Raw genomic sequence first — 25,081 nt, 5'->3', positions numbered from 1 at the left:
TCATTGATTTATCTCTGGAAAATTAAGCCTAACTGATCTCTCTATTTTGATTTGCAGGTTTTAATTTAGAATAGAGAATAGTTTTTTAAATACTATCAGTGTACCAATCACTTTATGTAAAAAATAGATATTTAAGACATATACTCAGAGGGAAAAGACTCTTGAAAACCTCTTTCCTCCCTTTCAGTTCATGAATTGTAATTATGGCAGTTAAGTAGGTGTGTATTCTTTAGTTATCATGAGATCCCTGATTGCTGGTTTCTCCACCAATGCACATTTTGAGAAAAAGTCATGAATAATATTTTCCTTCTTCAGCCTCCCCACAATTCTTTATTTTCTGATTCTAAATAGTTTTTTTTTTTTTTTTTTTTTTTTTTTGCTGTGGCAGACTGGCTGGAATCACTTTGACCTTGGCCAGAACAAATAGAAGATTAATGAAACAGAGCTAACCCCTAGCTTCCGAATGACAGAGCTAGCTCACCATCCACAAGAGTCACCTTTCCTTTAATCCTTTTGCCCCTGAGTCTCAGTTCTTTCCTCCTAACTCTAATGTTCTCCTACTTCTCATGGGCTGGGGGAATTCCTTTGTATGTTGATTTAGTGGTCATTGGTGTGGATGCAGTACCTGTGAGGGATGATGTTGTCATCCAGGGAGAGCAAATGAATGTGAAAGAAAGGAACAATATCAATAGGACAATGCTGTGCATGGAAGACCTCATTTATTATTACAATTTAAATGTATTGCACCAAGTAATTTTCTTGTTGGTATTTGAAAGGTTTTCATTAGCTAAATATATAATTATACACATAAATAAAGTCTGACATTTACTGCAAAATCAGAAGGCTTAAGATCTTTGAAAAGAAAGGTGGATATACCTGATCTCAGAGTGGAAAGTCTTCCTAAACATGTTACCCAAGTCAGAAAACATAAAGAAACAAGATTGATAGATTATATATATATATATATATATATATGAAATCACATTAATCAAGTTTGAAAGACAAAAATAAAATAAGAAAAAGACATATAGTCAATATTCTTAATATATAAATAGCCCATATAGAAATCAGCAAATGATAAGCAAACCAATAACTGTCCAATGAACATGTTGTTATTGTTCAAAAGGTAAATCTTTTCAAAAGAAGGAAATGTATTATTATTTAATTATTATAATTTAAATGTACTTAACTAGTAACATGGAAATGTTAGCAGAAAACGGGTTAAGATAAGGAGACATTGCAGAGGATTTATTGTTGCAATGGAGTTCAAATTAATGGAGCTAATAGTCTAATTAGAATATACTGTGTGGGTTCCACTATCAGTGGCATCAGTTACTCCCTAAGTTAATGATATTATAATAGAAAACCCATAATAAAATAAGCCAAAGGGTAACTGGAGTTGAAGCTATGTGTGCTCTAACTTGTTCTACTTTTAGGGAAGTTCTAGGCACAAGTTTGGGAGAGGTCTAGAACACTTTATAATAGGAAATTAAAAGGGAGTAGTATTGAGCTGTCAGCAAAACTTAAGAAACTTCTTGGGAAACTTCTTAGTCCTATTGGCATCAACCTGCCAATGAAGATATGGTTAGTGCAAATAATGTTTTGTGGATTCATATTGCCTCACCTGTTCTACTGAGCAGTCAGCAGTGCTTGGATGAAACTCGTGGATTTGGCAACTATAAAGAGACTTCTGACGTGATGGCTCTTGTAAACTACCTTGAGATTTTAATATTGATGTCAGTCTGCAGATTGGATTCCTTTCTTTTTTCTCTTCTGTTTTACTGCCACTAAAAAGGGCTGTGCCCTCCCAAAGGAGTTTAAAAAGATAGAATAGAGAGCAGAACATATGAGGAAATGTTAAAGCAAACTAGTAGTCAAATAAATGCAATTTTAAATAATAACTCTTCATCAAAAATTTTTTCAAAGTTCTTTTTTTAATGTTAATACTCTGTATTATCAGATACCACTGATTTCTTACCAAGATTCATCCCACCTCAACTTTTTTTTTTTTTTTTTTTTTTACTGACAGAATCCTTATGTTTACTCTACGATAGAATCCAGATAGGCTTAAGGTTTAGCTATAAAGTCTTTCTGGTAGTCCCATTCTTCTTATCAGCGACTGGTTTAGGAGAGGGCATGTCACCCATTTCCAGCCAGTGAGACCTGAGGGAAGTTTGCTATTGGGCTCCTGGGAAAGAGTTCCTCTTCTTAGGAAGGAGACACAAGGAGATATGATCCATTTTTATTTCTGGTTCTGGTCTTGCTGGGATGTTCAGCCCAGAACTGCTTCAACTATCTTGTAATCCTGAGGGCAAAGTAGAGAGAAGAAGAATGATTTTATTGAGCCATTTAATCAAGCAGTACTAAAAACTGCCTCCCTCCCTCCTTCCCTCAATATTTCTTTCCTTCTTTCATTTCTCTTTCTTATTTTCTATGATGCATATATATAGGATAGAAAAATCTTGAGATTAAAAAAAGAAAATTGCTGCTACTTGAATGATATGTTGCAAATTGACAGAAGTGGGAACTCTATTAGATGATGACATGAATATTAGCAACTGTGATTAATACCAGAGAGGGAATTGGCAATGCAAAGAGAGAAGTAGACATTCGTATTTAGCACATAATTGTTTTCCCTAATGTTCCCTTTGAAAATATTTGTTGACAAATTTAGGTCTCAAATGATTGAAAATGAACATCTGGACTGTGTCACGGTCCCACTTAGAGTCAAATGTGATGGTGATCCTTGTGCAGTGAGAATGAAGGAGAACAGCAGATGGGGATGTCTTGGGAGTTTAGTGGCACCTACCTGGTTATAAAACTGAAAATTCCGTCCCTGTCCGTGATGCTGAATGAGAATAACGAGGACAAAGTTTTGAGGATAAAGGAAAGAGAAATTTAGTAATTTGCCAGCAAATGAGGAGGGCAGCAGACTAACATCTTGAAAATTAGTGTCCTGCTCTCTGAAAGAGGGTAGGTCTATTTAAGGAGAAATTTGAGGGTGGGGTTGGCAGGACTACATGACTGAGACTTCTCTGGGCTGGCGCTACTTCTTTTGATATTTCCGTGATTCTTGGCCATTACGGTTGTCTGCTTCCAGTCAAGATGTGCTGACTGTTTTTCTGCTGACTGCTTGGTCCTATGCACCTGTGACTCAAGAAGAGCTATTCAAACAATATAGCACTTATCAGCATAGTTAGCAGAGAGAAACAGCATGTGTACATTATTTGATTTAATGCATAAGTTAAAAGAGAAAGTTGTTAAATTTTTAACTCTATATTTGGCTATAGATGTTGCTTGTCCTCTTAGTGCAAGAAAACCCAGAAATAAATGGTGTTAAAAAAACTCTCCTCATGGCAAAGTTTGCTTCAGAGCATTTCCTTCCCCTATTCCCTCAGCTTGTAGAAGTTGGAAGTCTGCATTTGAAGTTTGATGTAAACCATATGGCATATTTTGGAGGCTCCTGAGATGTACAACATTGCTCTATATGTTCCTGCCTCCTCACCTTTCTTGTGCTGCTCTCTCTGCCTTTATTGCCCTTTCTTCCCCAAATGGTACCTGGCTCTAGGTTAAGAAATACTACCATTAGCAGTTATCTATAAATTCTAGCCTTGGACAGAAGACAAAAATCTTTATATTCCTCTCCAAAATATACAGGCCCTACCTATCTAATCTGAGAAGCAGAATGTGCATGATCATTGTATTGACAGTGTTACTTGTAAGCTCAGACTGGTGGAAAGACCAGATACACGCTCCTTGGGTAGATCGAGAAGGGTTTAATTATCATAAAAGGAAATCAGCACAATCATGATACACATTGCAGAGGTCAGCAACATATTTCAGGACAGATGGGGGTTCCTGCTTCTGAAATCCTCACCACTGGGTGCATAGTTACACATAATAACATCTGAATAAGAGTAATATTATTCTTAGTAGTCTTTCACTTTGCATTTAGACTTAAGTACACAGGACTGGATCAGTTCTCTAAGTAGACTGCCTGGATATGTGCTGGGGACCACTTCTTTGGAGCCAGGAGCACCTCTTTAAACTCAGATTTATACTGTGGAAATAAATGAAGACTAACCAAATGAAAGCAAGCAGAGGCTATTTATTCAGAGCTTGCTATAGTAAGGGAGTCAGCCACTGTCACTTGTGTTTTAGCAGAGACTCAAAGGCAGGCAGAGGAGCGGAAAAAAGAGAAGGTTTCGTGTATGCCCTGATTGGAAGCTGTTGGCATGAGGAAGCTGTAGGCAGGCTGGGGACAAATATTAGTAAAGCTGTCAGTTATTAATCAGGTCCTGGCCATTTGAGATCAGTTGTTACAGGGGTTACTGTTTGGCTTCCTGGACCATCACTGGAGATAGAAGTTTGACTTCCTGCAAGTCTGACTTATAGCAGGCTGGCTTCCTGGGGCTGGTTGATTTCCTGGCCAAGTTGTTGCAGGTTGTGGGTCAGAGATCTATTTTTATATATGATTTGGTCATTGTTATTTTTACATTAAACCTCTCAATACAGAACACAATATGATTATAGGAGGCGGTACAGTACAGTACACTACAGTGAAGCTAAGCCTAAACAGCCCCTATTCATCACTCTTGGTGCATGCAAACTATTGTATCCTGATCCTAGTATAATCATTTTTTGTTTGTTTGTTTTGTTTTTTATACTGCAGGTTCTTATTAGTCGTCAATTTTATACACATCAGTGTATACATGTCAATCCCAATCGCCCAATTCAGCACACCACCATCTCCACCCCACCGCGGATTTCCCCCCTTGGTGTCCATACATTTGTTCTCTACATCTGTGTCTCAACTTCTGCCCTGCAAACCGATTCATCTGTACCATTTTTCTAGGTTCCACATACATGCATTAATGTACGATATTTTTCTCTTTCTGACTTACTTCACTCTGTATGACAGTCTCTAGATCCATCAACGTCTCAACAAATGACTCAATTTCTTTCCTTTTTATCGCTGAGTAATATTCCATTGTATATATGTACCACATCTTCTTTATCCATTCGTATGCTGATGGGCATCTAGGTTGCTTCCGTGACCTGGCTATTGTAGACAGTGCTGCAATGAACATTGGGGTGCATGTGTCTTTTTGAATTACAGTTTTCTCTGGGTAAATGCCCAGTAGTGGGACTGCTGGATCATATGATAATTCTCTTTTTAGTTTTTTAAGGAACCTCCATACTGTTCTCCATAGTGGCTGTATCAATTAACATTCCCACCAACAGTGCAAGAGGGTTGCCTTTTCTCCACACCCTTTCCAGCATTTGTTGTTTATAGATTTTCTGATGATGCCCATTCTAACTGGTGTGAGGTGATACCTCATTGCAGTTTTGATTTGCATTTCTCTAATAATTAGTGGTGTTGAGCAGCTTTTCATGTGCTTCTTGGCCATCTGTATGTCTTCTTTGGAGAAATGTCTATTTAGGGCTTCTGCCCATTTTTGGATTGGGTTGTTTGTTTCTTTAATATTGAGTTGCATGACTGTTTATATATTTTGGAGATTAATTCTTTGTCCATTGATTTGTTTGCAAATATTTTCTCCCATTCTGAGGGTTGTCTTTTCATCTTGTTTATGGTTTCCTTTGCCGTGCAAAAGCTTTGACATTTCATTAGGTCCCATTTGTTTATTTTTGTTTTTATTTCCATTACTCTAGGAGGTGGATCAAAAAATATCTCGCTGTGATTTATGTCAAAGAGTGTTCTTCCTATGTTTTCCTCTAAGAGTTTTATAGTGTCCGGTCTTACATTTACATCTCAAGTCCATTTTGAGTTTATTTTTGTGTATGGTGTTAGGGAGTGTTCTAATTTCATTCTTTTACATGTAGCTGTCCAGTTTTCGAGCACCACTTATTGTAGAGACTGTCTTTTCTCCATTGTATATCCTTGCCTCCTTTGTCATAGATTAGTTGACCATAGGTGCGTGGGATTATCTCTGGGCTTGCTATCTTGTTCCATTGGTCTATGTTTCTGTTTTTGTGCCAGTACCATATTGTCTTGATTACTGTAGCTTTGTAGTATAGTCTGAAGTCAGGGAGTCTCATTCCTCCAGCTCCATTTTTCTTCTTCAAGACTGTTTTGGCTATTTGGGTTCTTTTGTGTCTCCATACAAATTTTAAGATGATTTGTTCTAGTTCCGTAAAAAATGCCATTGGTAATTTGATAGGGATTGCATTGAATCTGTAGATTGCTTTGGGTAGTAGAATCATTTTCACAATACTGATTCTTCCAGTCCACGAACATGGTATATAGATGGGTCTTGTTTTTGTATCCATTCAGCCAATCTGTGTCTTTTGGTTGGAGTATTTAATCCATTCACATTTAAGGTAATTATTGATATGTATGTTCCTAGGACCATTTTCTTAATTGTTTTGGGTTTGTTTTTGTAGGCCATTTTCTTCTCTTGTGTTTCCCACTTAGAGAAGTTCCTTTAGCATTTGTTGTAGAGGTGGTTTGGTGATGCTAAATTCTCTTAGCTTTTGCTTGTCTGTAAAGCTTTTGATTTCTCCATCAAATCTGAATGAGATCCTTGCTGGGTAGAGTAATCTTGGTTGTAGGTTCTTCCCTTTCATCACTTTAAGCATATCATGCCACTCCCTTCTGGCTTGTAGAGTTTCTGCTGAGAAATCAGCTGTTAGTTAGCCTTATGGAAGTTCCCTTGTATGTTATTTGTCGTTTTTCCCTTGCTGCTTTCAATAATTTTTCTTTGCCTTTAATTTTTGCCAATTTGATTACTATGTGTCTTGGTGTGTTTCTCCTTGGGTTTATCATATATGGGAGTAGCTGCGCTTCCTGGACTTGGGTGGCTATTTCCTTTCCCATGTTAGGGAAGTTTTTGACTATAATCTCTTCAAATATTTTCTCGGGTCCTTTCTCTCTCTGTTCTCCTTCTGGGACCCCTATATTGCGAATGATGTTGCGTTTAATGTTGTCCCAGAGGTCTCTTAGGCTGTCTTCATTTCTTTACATTCTTTTTTCTTTATTCTGTTCTGCAGCAGTGAATTCCACCATTCTGTCTTCCAGGTCACTTATCCATTCTTCTGCCTCAGTTATTCTGCTATTGATTCCTTTTAGTGTAGTTTTCATTTCAGTAATTGTATTGTTCATCTCTGTTTGTTTGTTCTTTAATTCTTCTAGGTCTTTGTTAAACATTTCTTGCATCTTCTTGATCTTTGCCTCCATTCTTTTTCCGAGGTCCTGAGTCATCTTCACTATCATTATTCTGAATTCTTTTTCTGGAAGGTTGCCTACCTCCACTTCATTTAGTTGTTTTTCTGGGGTTTTATCTTGTTCCTTCATCTGGTACATAGCTCTCTGCCTTTTCATCTTATCTATCTTTCTGTGAATGTGGCTTTTTTTCCCCACAGGCTGCAAGATTGTAGTTCTTCTTGCTTCTACTGTCTGCCCTCTGGTGGATGAGGCTATCTGAGAGGCTTGATGGGAGGGACTGGTGATGGGTAGAGCTCTCTCTCTCTCTTTTTTTAATATTTATTTATTTATTTATTTATTTGTCTGTGCCAGGTCTTAGCTGCGGCACGTAAGATGTTCGTTGCCATGTGCAGGATCTTTAGTTGTGACATGCGGGATCTTTTGTTGCAGCATGCGAACTCTTAGTTGCAGTATGTAGGATCCAACCAGGGATTGAACCTGGGCCTCCTGCATTGCGATCGTGGAGTCTTAACTTCTGGAGCACCAGGGAAGTCCCAATCCTGGTATATTCTTAAACTTAGCAATGCAGAGCCAGAATGGGGTCACTTTGCCAGAAGCCTCCGGGAGTCATGCTAACAAACGCTTAGATCAGCTGTAAAGTTTATCCTGAAATTAGAAAAGTAATATGAACAAGAAATGGAAAGCAAACAGAAGTGATGACTGGTTGTTCTCCCAAAACACCTTCATGGCCATCATGTTTCATCCACAAATCTTAATGCAACCACTGTGTAAGCCTTTGCAGTAGCTCTCCACTGCTGTCTCTCAGGTTTAAATGATTTAGGACTGTGTCATCTGATAAAGCTACTCATGGAGCTGTAATGATAAGTTGGGAAACTTGCTGAAGGATTTGATGATATATTCTGACAGCTAAATCGCCCTTGGACAGGATACCACATGCATGTGCTCAGAGACTCTTTCTGGGAATTGTAGAGGTACTGCTACGTCCTTGGCATGGGAGTTTAGATTGGAAGGAAGCAAAAGACACTGAAAAGTAAATGAGGCAATCTTTCTCGCTTGGGTTTTGTTTGAACAGGAAGAGAGATTAATTGTCAATTACTGAACTTATTTTTATACATGCATTTAAAAATATAGTGCTTCAGTGGCTAACAATGAGTAGTAACAGTAATGAAACTTTGACAGTGTTTTCGTACCATTCATTTGGAAACACTTCTGCTTGCATTACCAGAGGCCGTATTACTTAAGCTTCCCCAACCCCCAGCTGTCTGAGATGTTGTATGAATCCTGTGTCTCAAGTAATTTCAAGTGAGATTGAAGAACAAACTAATTTCAACTCAATCTAATCGAATAAGCATTTGATGACGGCATACCTTGTTCTGAGCACTGTCATCTTATATATTATCAAGGCATGATATTTTATTCCTGATCTTGAAACATAAAGAAGTGCAAGTTAAAGAATACATTGGGCCTTCCCTGGTGGCGCAGTGGTTGAGAGTCCGCCTGCCGATGCAGGGGACACGGGTTTGTGCCTGGGTCCGGGAAGATCCCACGTGCCGCGGAGCGGCTGGGCCCCTGAGCCATGGCCGCCGAGCCTGTGCGTCTGGAGCCTGTGCTCCACAACGGGAGAGGCCACAACAGTAAGAGGCCCGCGTACCGCAAAAAAAAAAAAAAAAAAAAAAAAAAATAATATGTTGGAAAAGCTTCATAAGAACCAGTAGTTTCACTTTTGAAGTCAATGGGAAATATAGTAGCAAATAAAGCATACTCCATAGAGTAGACAGAAATAAAAGGAAAGCAAGAAAATATTGAAAAAAAAAAGATAATATAACTAGACAAAAAATAAGTTATAACAAAGAAAATGGTTTAAATTTCCTTTGTGAAAAGGAAAGATTAACTATATTCTATCTATAAATGAACCCTATCCTAAATGATGCTAGATGACTAAGAATAAAAAGTGAGGTGAGATGCACCAGGAAAACACAAATAACCACAGAGTAGATGTTTCAATATTAATCTCAAACAAGTGTAATTCAAAGTCAAAATAATTAAAATGGAATGAAGGACACAATTTTACATTGATGAAAATAGCAATCAAAATATCCTCTTTTAGCAAAGATTATAAGAACTAGGCTCATTGGAGAGTATAAACTAGCAGACTTTTTTCAGCCCTCTTCTACTTAATGTCAGTCATCAGTCATATGACTGATAGGGCCATCTGACACCATTCACTTCACCTTCCCAATCCACTTGCTGCTCATTAGGGATACTTTCTGTACATCAAGATGTGGCTTATCATCTTTGGGCATTTTTTAGTATAACTTTCTGAAATATCACTTCTTTTAGTTTTCTTTTGCTGCATAACAAATTACCACAAATTTAATGGCTTAAGACAACACTCATATAATAGCTCACGGTTCTATAGGTCAGAAGTCTGGGCAGACTTCACTTGTTCCCTAAAGAGGGTTTCACATGGCCAAGATCAGGTGTCAGCTGGACTGGGCTCTTTATGGAGTATCGGGGAAAGAAATCACTTCCAAGCTTATTCCGGTTGTTGACAGAACTCACTTCCCTACAATTGTAGGACTGGAGTTTCCATTTTCCTACTAGCTGTCAGATATGGACCACTCTTATAGCTCCTAGAGGCCACTCTCCCATCGTTTAAATGGCTCCTCCATCTTCAAAACTAGCAACAGTGCCTTGAATCCTTCTGTTTCAGATCTCTCTGAGCTTCCCTTCTGCCAATGGACAGAGAAAACTCTCTGCATTCAAAGGACTTGTGTGATTAGATTAAGTTCACCTGGATAATCTCCCTTTTGGTTAACCCAAAATCAACTGATTAGTACTTTAAATTGCATCTACAAAATCCCATTTGCCATGTAATATAACATAATCACAGATGTAATATTGTATTCATCATATTCGTACCCAGATTAGAGCAGGAAATCTTGGTTGGGGTGGAGGGGAGCATAGATTTTAGGATTCTGCCTACCACACTGCTCTTAGGTCCTTCTGCACTTACTACCTTGTGAATCCTAAAGGCTCAGCAGCCTTTGTATATTTTGTAGTCTCTCTCTTAATTTTAACAAAATTAAAATTTTTGTTTTCCACATACTTGTGGCTTTCATAAGATTTCCATGATGAGGGGGGAAACTACTGATTAATGCATCCATGTTCACATTGAAAGTTTCTCTATTTTTGAGAGTGATTTATCCCTTAATCAAATTGTTTTCTGATTCCGAGATTTGTTTCTTTAGAATTTTGGTTCAGAGTTATCTCACATGCTGCATCTAATAATTTGAATATCTGATTTAGGGAGTGGTAGGGGACCTAAATCTGTTCTTTGTTGCTTTTGCTCACCCTAGCTTATTTCCTTCTATATTTGCCAGTACTTTTTGTGAGCTCACATTTGTTGAATTTAATCTGGGGGAATCCTGAGAGTCTAAATTGGGGATAGTTTGCTTCAGAGAGGATTTGTATTTTCATAGACTCCTTCAATTGTTGTTTTAAAGGCCCTAGGCTTCATGCAGGAGGCTTGCTATAAGCTTTCCAACCTTGCCAGAGGTCCAAAAGCTTTGTCTCCAGATGGTAGTTCTGATCCTAGGATTCGCCTTGGGACATACTTACATTTTGAATTTGTTTATTTCTCCCTGATCTGGTTTCAGTTCACCTATTTTCTGTTTCTTCCTCCCTCCTTCCCTCTGTCTCTTCTTTCCTTTTTCATATCCTCTCTTACTTACTTCCTCTCCTGCTTAGGTTGTGCTAATAAAAGCACAGAATCAAATGTATGGGACACAGTAGCTCCACTGTACTCAGCACTGGTAAGAGTAAAATATTGTGCTCTATTCTGAGAACACTTTTTTAAGGAGATCATGATCAAAGTGATGTACATCCAGAGGTTCAGCCATAATAAAGATGAAGAACAGGTAAGTTTGTTTACTTTGTTTACCTGGGAAAAGAGAAGCCATGTTATAACTCTTCAAATCTCTGAAAGGATCTTGTGCTCAAGAGAAATAAGGCTTATCTTCCATTTTCAAGAAGCAGAAGCAACAGGTGCATCAAGCAAGGAGGTTCACATTAGCTCAGCATAAGATGGAACCTATGATTATACTTGTACAGTATTGGAATGGGCCGCCTTTGTGAATTGTGTGCTCTAGAGTCTGAGCTTATGTGGAGGTAAGATAACTATTCTCAGCAGTAGTTTAGAGGCCAGGAGTACATTTCTACTTTGACTATGATGCTGTACCAAATAACCTTTACTCTCCCTTCCTATGAGCCCAGATTCTAGGCTTGTTTATTCCATGACCCTTATACATTTAGATAAAAAATAAGAAATGATACCCATCTGGAAGAAACATTTATCCCACATTCTGACTATAATGGAAGGAAATTTTGTGTCACAGTTTTGAAGAAAACTTTCAAATTGGTAAATAAGAGTAATCGTTAATATATTTTACTTCCAAATTAATTCTCATAATGTGCCAAGAAAAAAAGGCAGTTAATTATTACACAAAATATTCTCCTCATGCATATCAACAGTGGGAGAAAATATGACATATTTTTCAAGAATAATGATAAGGTTCACTCAAAAATAGAAATTTAGTTCATCTTAAACTAAATAGAACAGACACTAAATGAGAAGAGATGACACAGCATGAGCTATATGATTACATTTAAAATACTCTGCAGGCCAGAAGGGAGCGGCATGATTATTTAAAGTGATGAAAGGGAAAAACCTACAACCAACATTACTCTACCCAGCAAGGCTCTCATTCAGATTTGACAGAGAAATCAAAAGCTTTACAGACAAACAAAAGCTAAGAGAATTCAGCGCCACCAGAGCACCTTTGCAACAAATGCTAAAGGAACTTCTCTAGTCAGGAAACACAAGGGAAGAAGAAGACCCACAAAAACAAACCTAAAATAATTAAGAAAATGGTAATAGGAACATACACATCAATAATTACCTTAAATGTAAATGGATTAAATGCCCCAACCAAAATACACAGACTGGCTGAATGGATACAAAAATAAGACCCATCTATACGCTGTCTACAAGAGACCCACCTCAGAACAAGGGACGCATACAGACTGAAACTGAGGGGATGGAAGAAGATATTCCATGCAAATGGAAGTCAAAAGAAAGCTGAAGTTGCAATATTCATATCAGATAAAATAGACTTTAAAATAAAGACTGTTGCAAGAGATAAGGAAGGACACTACGTAATGATCAAGGGATCAGTCCAAGAAGAAGATATAACAATTATAAATATTGAAGCACCCAACATAGGAACACCTCAATACATAAGGCAAATGCTAACAACCATAAAAGGGGGAATCGACAGTAACACAATAATAGTGGGGGACTTTAACACCCCACTTACACCAATGGACAGATCATCCAAACAGAAAATAAATAAAGAAACACAAGCTTTAAATGACACAATAGACCAGATAGATTCAGTTGGTATTTATAGGACATTCCACCCGGAAGTGACAGAATACACTTTCTTCTCAAATGCACATGGAACATTCTCCAGGATAGATCACATCTTGGGTCCGAAATCAAGCCTCAGTAAATTTAAGAAAATTGAAATTGTATGAAGCATCTTTTCTGACCACAACACTATGAGATTAGAAATCAACTACAGGAAAAAAAAAGAGCTGTAAAAAACAGAAATACATACAGTGCACTACTAGATAACCAAGAGATCACTGAAGAAATAAAAGAGGAAATTAAAAAATAAATAGAAACAAATGACAATGAAAACACAACAACCCAAAGCCTATGGGACACAGCAAAAGCGTTCTAAGAGGGAAGTTTATAGCAATTCAATCTCACCTCAAGAAACAAGAAAAATCACAAATAAACTATCTAACCTTACACCTAAAGCAACTAGAGAAAGAAGAACAAAGAAAACCCAAAGTCAGTAGAAGGAAAGAAAGCATAAATATCAGAGCAGAAATAAATGAAATAGAAATGAAAACAATATCAAATATCAATAAAATTAGAAGTTGGTTCTGGGCTTCCCTGGTGGCGCAGTGGTTGAGAGTCTGCCTGCCGATGCAGGGGACACGGGTTCGTGCCCCGGTCCGGGAAGATCCCACGTGCTGCAGAATGGCTAGGCCCGTGAGCCTGTGTGCCCGGAGCCTGTGCTCCGCAACGGGAGAGGCCACAACAGCGAAAGGCCCGCGTACCGCAAAAACAAAAAAAGTTGGGTCTTTGAGAAGATAAACAAAATTGATAAACCTTTAGCCAAATACATCAAGAAAAAAGGGAGAGGACTCAGATCAATAAAATTAAAATGAAAAAGGAGAAATTACAACTGACATCACAGAAATACAAAGGATTATAAGAGACTACTACAAGCAACTATATGCCAATAAAATAGACAACCTTGAAGAAATGGACAAATTCTTGGAAAGGTACAACTTTCCAAGACTGAACCAGGAAGAATTAGAAAATATAAACAGACCTATCACAAGTAATGAAATTGAAACAATACACTACTTAATAACAAAGTGATCACTGAAGAAATCAAAGAGGAAATAAAAAAATACCTAGAAACAAATGACAATGGAGACACAACGACCCAAAACCTATGGGATGCAGCAAAAGCAGTTCTAAGGGGGAAGTTTATAGCAATACAAGCCCACCTTAAGAAGCAGGAAACATCTCGAATAAACAACCTAACCTTGCACCTCAAGCAATTAGAGAAAGAAGAACAAAAAAACCCCAAAGCTAGCAGAAGGAAAGAAATCATAAAAATCAGATCAGAAATAAATGAAAAAGAAATGAAGGAAACAATAGCAAAGATCAATAAAACTAAAAGCTGGTTCTTTGAGAAGATAAACAAAATAGATAAACCACTAGCCAGACTCATCAAGAAAAAAAGGGAGAAGACTCAAATCAATAGAATTAGAAATGAAAAAGGAGAAGTAACAACTGACACTGCAGAAATACAAAAGATCATGAGAGATTACTACAAGCAACTCTATGCAAATAAAATGAACAATCTGGAAGAAATGGACAAATTCTTAGAAATGCACAACCTGCCAAGACTGAATCAGGAAGAAATAGAAAATATGAACAGACCAATCACAAGCACTAAAATTGAAACTGTGATTAAAAATCTTCCAACCAACAAAAGCCCAGGCCCAGATGGCTTCACAGGCGAATTCTATCAAACATTTAGGGAAGAGCTAACACCTATCCCCCTTCTCAGAGGGAGGAACACTCCCAAATTCCTTCTACGAGGCCACCATCACCTTGATACCAAAACCAGACAAGGATGACACAAAGAAAGAAAACTACAGGCCAATATCATTGATGAACATAGATGCAAAAATCCTCAACAAAATACTAGCAAACAGAATCCAACAGCACATTAAAAGGATCATACACCATGATCAAGTGGGGTTTATTCCAGGAATGCAAGGATTCTTCAATATATGCAAATCTATCAATGTGATTAACCATATTAACAAATTGAAGGAGAAAAACCATTTGATCATCTCAATAGATGCAGAGAAAGCTTTTGACAAAATTCAACACCCATTTATGATAAAAACCCTGCAGAAAGTAGGCATAGAGGGAACTTTCCTCAACATAATAAAGGCCATATATGACAAGCCCACAGCCAACATTATCCTCAATGGTGAAAAACTGAAAGCATTTCCACTAAGATCAGGAAAAAGACAAGGTTGCCCACTCTCACCACTCTTATTCAACATAGTTTTGGAAGTTTTAGCCATAGCAATCAGAGAAGAAAAGTAAATTAAAGGAATTCAAATCAGAAAAGAAGAAGTAAACCTGTCACTGTTTGCAGATGACATGATACTATACATAGAGAATCCTAAAGATGCTACCAGAAAACTACTAGAGCTAATCAATGAATTTGGTAAAGTGGCAGGATACAAAATTAATGCACAGAAATCTCTGGCATTCCTATATACTAATGATGAAAAATCTGAAATTGAAATCAAGAAAACACTCCCATTTACCATTGCAACAAAAAGAATAAAATATCTAGGAATAAACCTACCTAAGGAGACAAAAGACCTGTATGCAGAAAATTATAAGACACTGATGAAAGAAATTAAAGATGATACAAATAGATGGAGAGATATACCATGTTCTTGGATTGGAAGAATCAACATTGTGAAAATGACTCTGCTACCCAAAGCAATCTACAGATTCAATGTAATCCCTATCAAACTACCACTGGCATTTTTCACAGAACTAGAACAAAAAATTTTGCAATTTGTATGGAAACACAAAAGACCCGGAATAGCCAAAGCAATCTTGAGAACGAAAAAAGGAGCCGAAGGAATCAGGCTCCCTGACTTCAGACTCTACTACAAAGCTACAGTAATCAAGACAGTATGGTACTGGCACAAAAACAGAAAGATAGATCAATGGAACAGGATAGAAAGCCCAGAGATAAACCCACGCACATATGGACACCTTATCTTTGATAAAGGTGGCAGGAATGTACAGTGGAGAAAGGACAGCCTCTTCAATAAGTGGTGCTGGAAAAACTGGACAGATACATGTAAAAGTATGAGATTAGATCACTCCCTAACACCATACACAAAAATAAGCTCAAAATGGATTAAAGACCTAAATGTAAGGCCAGAAACTATCAAACTCTTAGAGGAAAACATAGGCAGAACACTCTATGACATAAATCACAGCAAGATCCTTTCTGTCCCACCTCCAAGAGAAATGGAAATAAAAACAAAAATAAACAAATGGGACCTAATGAAACTTCAAAGCTTTTGCCCAACAAAGGAAACCATAAACAAGACCAAAAGACAACCCTCAGAATGGGGGAAAATATTTGCAAATGAAGCAACTGACAGAGGATTAATCTCCAAAATTTACAAGCAGCTCATGCAGCTCTATAACAAGAAAACAAACAACCCAGTCCAAAAATGGGCGGAAGACCTAAATAGACATTTCTCCAAAGAAGATATACAGACTGCCAACAAACACATGAAAGAATGCTCAACATCATTAATCATTAGAGAAATGCAAATCAAAACTACAATGAGATATCATCTCACACCAGTCAGAATGGCCATCATCAAAAAATCTAGAAACAATAAATGCTGGAGAGAGTGTGGAGAAAAGGGAACACTCTTGCACTGCTGGTGGGAATGTGAATTGGTTCAGCCACTATGGAGAACAGTATGGAGGTTCCTTAAAAAACTACAAATAGAACTACCATATGACCCAGCAATCCCACTACTGGGCATATACCCTGAGAAAAGCAAAATTCAAAAAGAGTCATGTACCAAAATGTTCATTGCAGCTCTATTTACAATAGCCCGGAGATGGAAACAACGTACATGTCCATCATCGGATGAATGGATAAAGAAGATGTGACACATATATACAATGGAATATTACTCAGCCATAAAAAGAAACGAAATTGAGCTATTTGTAATGAGGTGGATAGACCTAGAGTCTGTCATACAGAGTGAAGTAAGTCAGAAAGAAAAAGACAAATACCATATGCTAACACATATATATGGAATTTAAGAAGAAAAAAAAATGTCATGAAGAACGTACAGTAAGACAGGAATAAAGACACAGACCTACTGGAGAACGGACTTGCAGATATGGGGAGGGGGAAGGGTGAGCTGTGACAGGGCAAGAGAGAGTCATGGACATATACACACTAACAAACGTAACGTAGATAGCTAGTGGGAAGTAGCTGCATGGCACAGGGATATCAGCTCGGTGCTTTGTGACCGCCTGGAGGGGTGGGATAGGGAGGTTGGGAGGGAGGGAGACACAAGAGGGAAGAGATATGGGAACATATGTATATATATAACTGATTCACTTTGTTATAAAGCAGAAACTAACACACCATTGTAAAGCAATTATACCCCAATAAAGATGTTAAAAAAAAAAAATCTTCCAACAAACAACAGTCCAAGACCAGATGGCTTTTCAGGCAAATTCTATCAAACATTTAGAGGAGAGCTAACACCTGTTCTCTCAAACTCTTTCAAAAAATTGCAGAGGGAGGAACAATCACAAATTTGTCCTACGAGGCCACCATCACCCTGATACCAAAACCAGACAAAGATATCACAAAAAAACAAAATTACAGGCCAATATCACTGATGAATATAGGTACAAAATTCTCAACAAAATACTAGCAAATGGAATCCAACAACACATTATAAGGATTATACACCATGATCAAATGAGATTTATCTCATGGATGCAAGGATTCTTCAATATATGCAAATCAATCAATGTGATATACCACATTAACAAATTAAGGAATAAAAACCATATTTTCATCTCAATAGATGCAGAAAAAGCTTTTGACAAAATTCAACACCCATTTATGACAAAGACTGTCCAGAAAATGGGCATAGAGGGAACCTACCTCAACATAATAAAGACCATATATGAAAAACCCACAGCCAACATCATTCTCAATGGTGAAAAACTGAAAGCATTTCCTCTAAGATCAGGAACAAGACAAGAATGTACACTCTTGCCACTCTTATTCAACATAGTTGAATAAGGAAGTCCTAGCCATGGCAATCAGAGAAGAAAAAGAAATAAAAGGAAACCAAACTGGAAAAGAAGCAGTAAAACTGTCACTGTTTGCAGGTGACATGATACTATACATGGAGAATCCTAAAGATGCCACCAGAAAACTACTAGAGCTAATCAATGAATTTGGTAAAGTAGCAGGATAAAAAATTAATGCACAGAAATCTCTTGCATTCCTGTACACTAACAATGAAAGATCAGAAAGAATAATTAAGGAAGCAATCACATTTAGCATCACAACAAAAAGAATAAAATACCTTGGAATAAAGCTACCTAAGGGGGTAAAAACCTGTACTCAGAAAACTATAAGACACTGATGAAAGAAATCAAAGATGACATAAACAGATGGAGAAATATACCATGTTCTTGGATTGGAAGAATCACTATTGTGAAAATGACTATACTACCCAAAGCAATCTACAGATTCAATGCAATCCCTATCAAATTACCAATGGCATTGGTAATTAGAATTAGAACAAAAAATTTTACAATTTGTATGGAAACACAAAAGATCCCAAATAGCCAAAGCAATCTTGAGAAAGAAAAACAGAGCTGGAGGAATCAGGCTCCCCAACTTCAAACTATACTACAAAGCTACAGGAATCAAGACAGTATGGTACTAGCACAAAAACAGAAATATAGATCAATGGAACAGGATAGAAAGCCCAGAGATAAACCCACACACATATGATAACCTAATTTATGACAAAGGAGGCAGGAACATACAATGGAGAAAAGACAGCCTCTTCAATAAATGGTGCTGGGAAAACTGGACAGCTACATGTAAAAGAATGAAATTAGAACACTGCCTAACACCATACAGAAAAACAAACTCAAAATCGATTAAAGACCTAAATGTGAGACCAGACACTATAAAACCCTTAGAAGAAAACATAGGAAAAACACTCTTTGACATAAATGGCAGTAAGATCTTTTTTGACCAACCTCCTAGAGTAATGAAAATAAAAACAAAAATAAACAAATGGGACCTAATGAATCTTAAAAGCTTTTGCACAGCAGAGGAAACTGTAAACAAGATGAAAAGACAATCCTCAGAATGGGAGAAAATACTTGCAAACGAAGCAACTGACAAAGGATTAATCTCCAAAATATACAAGCAGCTCATGCAGCTCAATATCAAAAAAACAAACAACCCAATCCAAAAATGGACAGAAAGCCTAAATAGACATTTCTCCAAAGAATATATACAGATGGCCAACAAACACATGAAAGGATGTTCAACATCACTGATCATTAGAAAAATGCAAATCAAAACTACAGTGAGGTATCACCTCACACCAGTCAGAATGGTCATCATCAAAAAATCCCCAAAGAATAGATGATGGAGAGGGTGTGGAGAAAAGGGAACGCTCTTGCACTGTTGGTGGGAATGTAAATTGATACAGCCACTATGGAGAACAGTATGGAGGTTCCTTAGAAAACTAACAATAGAATGAACTAACATATGGCCAGCAATCCCACTACTGGGCATATACCCTGAGAAAAGCATAATTCAAAAAGAGACATGTACCACAATGTTCACTGCGGCACTATTTACAGTAGCCAAGACATGGAAGAAAACTAAGTGTCCATTGACAGATGAATGGATAAAGAAATGTGGCACATATATACAATGGAATATTAGTCAGCCATAAAAAGAAACGAAATTGAGTTATTTGTAGGGAGGTAGATGGACCTAGAGTCTGTCATACAGAGTGAAGTAAGTCAGAAGGAAAAAAACAAATACTGTATGCTAACACCTATATATGGAATCTAAAAAAAAAAAAAAAAAATGGTTCCAATGAACCTAGGAGCAGGACAGGAATAAAGACGCAGACGTAGAGAATGGACTTGAGGACATGGGGAGAGGGAAGCGGAAGCTGGGACGAAGTGAGAGAGTAGCATTGACATATAGACACTACCAAACGTAAAATAGATAGCTAGTGGGAAGCAGTTGCATAGCACAGGGTCATCAGCTCAGTGCTTTGTGACCACCTAGAGGGTTGGGATAGGGAGGGTGGGAGGGAGACGCAAGAGGGAGGGGATATGGGGATATATGTGTACATATAGCTGATTCACTTTGTTATACAGCAGAAACTAACACAACATTGTAAAGCAATTATACTTCAATAAAGACATTAAAAAATAAGGGAAATGCTGAATTGAATATTTAATAAATTAATCACCATGCTGAGAGTTGCAGTTCCAGAAGTAATGCCTCTTGCATGACAGGACTTAATCAGTACTAGTTAATAATGGTTTGAGGGCAGATCAATGCCTAATAAGTTTGCAATACAAATTAGAAGCACAGAGGAATCATACTCAAGGTTAAATTCTTCTGGAAAAGACTGTTGGTAGTTATGAATAGTTAAAGGAAAGGAAAGAAGATTGAAGCTTTCATTGGTGTTGATTCCTTTGAGAGTTCCTGGGTCGTTAAACATGAGCTTATTCATATAAACTTTAGTCCTGATTTCTAGGTTTTACTATTTTTCTTTCATATTTTTCATGTAACTGAATTGTACCAGATTGTCTTGGGTGCTCAGCAGTAGATTCTGGTTCTAATATCCATACCGCTTCTCACAGAAGGAAGAAGAGGAACAGGAAGCAGGGAGAGGGAAGGCAGAAGAGAGGAGAGGAAAGAAGGCAAGAAGATGAGTAGAGATGGAAGAGGAAGGGATAAGTGGAGGAAAAGTGGGGAAAAGGAAAAGAAGAAGGGAGAGGTGGGAGAGAGGTCAGGAGATAGGGGGGACAGAGGGAGTGGGGAGGACCAGACACCTCTCATTCATTTTGACAAACTGGTGAACTCTAACTTTTTTATACAAAATATTTGAAAGTGGGCCCCTAGATGTATATATGGAGGTCCTTATTTCTGGGGAACTAAAAAATTACTATGCAACCCTTGATTAGGACATAAATACTCAGTTTTAAGCTTCTAAGTTTTATACAATTTAAATACAAGTTTTCAATAGACTTAAACTAGATTCAACATGGAGATGGTACAAATTAATTTTCTTACATAATTAAAATTTTTCTCTCAGGTAATTGCATGACATTTGGTAGAAGAATTTTAATGCTGGGAGAGGATACAATGATGGTGACTTTGGAAGGTCCTGAGCAGGGGCTTTTCCAAGAACTGAGCAGACTATTAAGACAGGAAGGAAAGGAGATGGTAAAGAGGTTAACCTCTGTAGGCATTTACATCTGGCTGGGTTACATCTGTTTTAGGTTTGCTGTTCTTGTCAGGTCTTCTTGGCAACCTCTTTAAGGATCTGATAAAGCTAATAAAGAAATATACTAGAGTAGGCTCAGATGAAGGGATTCCCACTTCCCGAGTTGGTCTGCCTGCAATTATCTTACAGAGAAGTCCTGTTTCAGCCACCTGAGCTGTGATTTTCTAACCCCAAGGATGTTACGGTGAAAAGAGATTAATATAATAGAAGGCATTGCATTAAGCCCTACACTACATTGGTTTGATGAAGCTTGAGGAAAATAGGAATAACTCAAGTATGTTGAGGATCAGTGATTTTATAAAGAATAAAGCTTATTAATAATGGTCTTGAAAAGATTCCATATGAATACGAAACCATTGTTATCACTGATAACATCAAAATATCTTGCCAACATTTTTCTGATTCAGACTATTAAATTTCATATTAAAATATGATTAAAAGATATTCATTAAATAGACCTTGTAGACAGACAAAGCTTGAAGAACAGTGAAGTATAGTTAGGAAACTCTACACAAACAACAAGCACATTTTAGAATACTTTTCCAAAATGATAAGGACAAAGTTGGGATGTAGTAATAGCATTAGTAATTGAAATTTAATTGAGGGCTGAGCATGTATTAGGAACTGTTCCTTCTGCTTTCAATATATTTATCATCTTATGTAATTCTCACAAAACCCCTCTGCAATAAATACTGTTCTATTACTGGTAAGGACGGAATCAGGAACGAAAAATTCCACAGAATGTACTGATGTATACAAAGAGAATAGAATACGTCTGAACTTGAGGGTATCAGAGAGTTAATTTCCTACATCTCAGCTCGAGGATGTTGAAAAGTATTTAGTAGACACAGAAGACAGTAAAGTTTATAAAGCTGATATAAAGAGGAAAGAGGAAAGAGCTGATATAAAGAGGGAAAAAGCATTTTCTTAGACTTCAAAAGGCTGTCACCTTGGCTTAAGGAACTCTAAAATAACAAATTATGTTTGTTTTGTTTGTTTTCATACTATATTGCTACTTGGTGTGCTAAAGAGCTTTTAAATCTCAGCAGCACCAGAGAAAGGGCTTGGCTCTGAGTCAGATTGGCTACAGAGACCTGACATCTTGGTTGCACATATATTATGTTGCTATCACTTAAAGCATAAGTAAAATAAATACACTTTAAGCTTAAATAAAATAAAATAAACTGAAAGATAGTATGATGGTAATAATTTTGGAGTGACAGCAATGTGCTATGCTTTGGACAGAATTGAGCTTAACTTGGATCTTGTTTACCGTTTTAATTTCTATTTTTCTTTTCATTCTTTCAAGAAGAAAAGGGCAAAAATAGCTGTCAGCGCTCTACTAGCACTAAGCTTGTGACAGTGGACTATTTATTTGGTTCTAAAAAACATGGCTTAACTGTAGCTGTCAGTAAAATAGGGGCCTAAGCATACCACAGGTGCCCACACTGGGTACCACAGGTGCCCACACTGAGTACCACAGGCCACAAAAAAGCACTTAGTAGTTGTGTGTAATCAAATTTGTGAAATCTGATCCAGAAGAGCACTTCGCTATCTATAGGAGTGCCATAATAAATCTTCTGTGAACTATAAAATCTATTTGTAATGTAAAATATCTCTTAATTTGTGTTTTTACATTTGAATTTTTTGTGTAATGTGGCCTTCTTAAAGTAAGAAACTTCTGTAATTTATGGAAGCCCGGATAAATCTAAGGTAATCAAACATAATATTCATTCATTAGTTCACTGATGGTATGTATATATGGTATGTATATATTAAGCGCTATGCCAGGTCCGAGGGATGGCCATGATTAAGTTCATTAATGCCCTTAAGGTGCTCAGCTGAGGTTGGGGAGGAGAATTCTGATGTGCTAAATACTCTTTTCTTGGAAACTCAAAAGTGGAATAAGCACAAGATTTCCTGACGGCAATGCTGTAGATAATCTTTTTAAAATCTCCTTCTTGCATATAACTTACAAAACAATAATGTGATGAGTTTGTATTGTCACCACATATTAACTGTTAAATGTTAAGGCGAGAAGAATTTGGCAAATCTTGGGGAGCTGAATGCCCTAGAGCCCTAAACTGTACCTAGAGATTGAGTCTTTCAGCCATTACAGCCTGAAGGGACCTCTGATTCTTGTGTCCTTCTCAGCCCCCTCCACGATCCCATTCCCTCCCTCGTTTTTCAGAGGAAGAAATTCGTGCTCAGAAAGGTTGAGAGAACAGCTGAAACTGGGACCAGCCAAGCCTTTTTCATCCTCAAACTTTTTAGCTGATTTGCTAAACAATTCTGCTCCTCTTTCTTATTTAGAAAAGCTATATAGAAAAGACATATTTTATGGTTTGAGGGGTGTTCTCTTGCTCCCTTTTAGTTAAATTTACATAACTTGTAAGCAGAAGGTGTGGTGGCAACAGATGATGAATGGTAAAAAGAAACTTCCGCAAGGACAGCCCCAATAGACCAGCTCCGGGCTCAGGTCCACTTAGTCCTCCTTAAGTGACCCAGCGCTCCCCCTTAACTCCGCCCACTCTGAGGAGTAGACTGTTAGGAGAGCGAAACTACAGATCCCAGGATGCAGGTGTCCCTCTCAACCTCTATATAGCCCGCTCGCTCCCCTCATTGCATTCTGGGAAGTGTAGTTTCTAAGCAGTATCTGCGTTCACTGTCTAGGAAACCAGGGCTTTTAGGCTTGAGAGATACGTCTTTCTACTGGCCCCGCCCTTTACATTGACCCCGCCCCAGGTTGCTTAGGAGATGAGAGAAGCCGAATCTTGGGCTGTGTCGGCACAGGCAACAGGATAGGTGCAGAGAGAAATCCTCTGAGATCTGTAACAGGAGGGCAGCCATGGGGAGCTGTGACAGCTCCTGCCAGGGTTGGTGTAGCGGTAGTCAACACTGGTTTGAACTTGGACCCACGGACTTGATGGAGCGCAAGGGCTCCCTAACCCTCCGCTCCCATCACAAGAAATACTCGAAGCCAGTGCTGGTGTATTCCTGGTGAGCGAGCTCTCTTGCAGTTTCTAGGTGCTGGGAGAGGGAGAAGAAGGGAAGGGATGGGGGAGGAGAGGAAAGGAGAGTAAGAGAGAGAGGACAAGGGTGGAGAGGATAAAATAAACAGAGAAGAATGAGAAAAGAGGAAAAGAAAAGCAGAGAAAGAAAGAAAAAGATCATACAAGAGAGAGAACTGGGAGAGAAGAAAGAGAAAGGAAAGGGAAACATCTTCAAAGGAGAGATGGCGAGGGTCAGAGTGAGAGTAGGGGCAGGGAGGATGAGATAGGAAAGCCCTCCAAGAGCAGCTCCCTAGCACACACGGAGACCTGCTGCAGCCAGACCCTGTCTACCAGAGGTCATAGATCACCCACACAGTGTAGGCGGAGGGTGTCTGCAGAGGCCTGGAAATCATGTTCTGAGACAAGTGCTTACTTACAAAAGGCAGGGTCTGTTAGGAGACCGAGGGCACAGGAGGAGGAGATGTCTGTTCAGAGGATGGCCTCCAGAACTGCCGTTTCTTGGGGGCAGTGAGGCACAATGAATGATTTGAAAGAGGTTGTTAAAATATTCCCTAGGCTACTAGGACTATTCTGGCCAGAGACTGCAGACCGGCATCCCTCACTGGGTAAACCAACAGACATAGTTTATTTGACATGCACTGTGTTTACATTTTTCTTTTAAATTAATTGCCCACATTTAAAACCAGGAGATTTCACGTGGAAATCTAGGATTGTGTCTTCTCTTGAAAATCTGAAAGGCTTGGCAACAGAGGATTTTATTCTTTCTGCCGACTATGAATGTACTGGAGCTGAACACTGGCTACTCCTTAAGATGAGTCTACTCCTTCTTTCTGTGGTAATTTCAGGTTCTTTCCTGGCTTCAGGAAACATTTACTTCCTCTGCATTAGGCTTTGGGTTTGGAATTCACTTAGAGATTCTCCTGTTTATTAAATATTACAGTGACTGATAGTGAAACCATGACATTTAATTGGCAGAACAGTGGGGCCTTTTAGGGTATTTAGAATTCTATCCTTTGGGTCAATTTTCCTGGCTGTACTATTGACAGTAATTGTTTTTGGACTATTTGGAATATTC

The 25,081-nt window shown here is 38.0% G+C and overlaps 1 protein-coding gene across 5 annotated transcripts in view; it reads left to right on the top strand.

Annotated features, from left to right (window-relative positions):
- CFAP95 (cilia and flagella associated protein 95) overlaps positions 1 to 25,081 on the top strand; it is a 127,918-nt gene that overhangs the window by 16,977 nt on the left and 85,860 nt on the right. For 2 of the 5 annotated variants that reach the window (XM_060300857.1, XM_030877031.2), the window contains exon 1: positions 23,841 to 23,992. The exons of 2 other annotated variants lie outside the window; for them this stretch is intronic. In XM_060300857.1, the coding sequence (XP_060156840.1) occupies positions 23,841 to 23,992 (152 nt within the window). Of the gene's footprint in view, positions 1 to 10,936; positions 11,107 to 23,840; positions 23,993 to 25,081 lie in introns of those variants that run through there. One more of the 5 variants, XM_070045742.1, reaches the window with a different exon arrangement.

The sequence above is a fragment of the Globicephala melas genome, chromosome 6, assembly GCF_963455315.2.
Source record: "Globicephala melas chromosome 6, mGloMel1.2, whole genome shotgun sequence".
Taxonomy (NCBI): domain Eukaryota; kingdom Metazoa; phylum Chordata; class Mammalia; order Artiodactyla; family Delphinidae; genus Globicephala; species Globicephala melas.
Note: the sequence above shows the minus strand (reverse complement) of the source record. Positions and strands in the feature narration are given on the sequence as shown.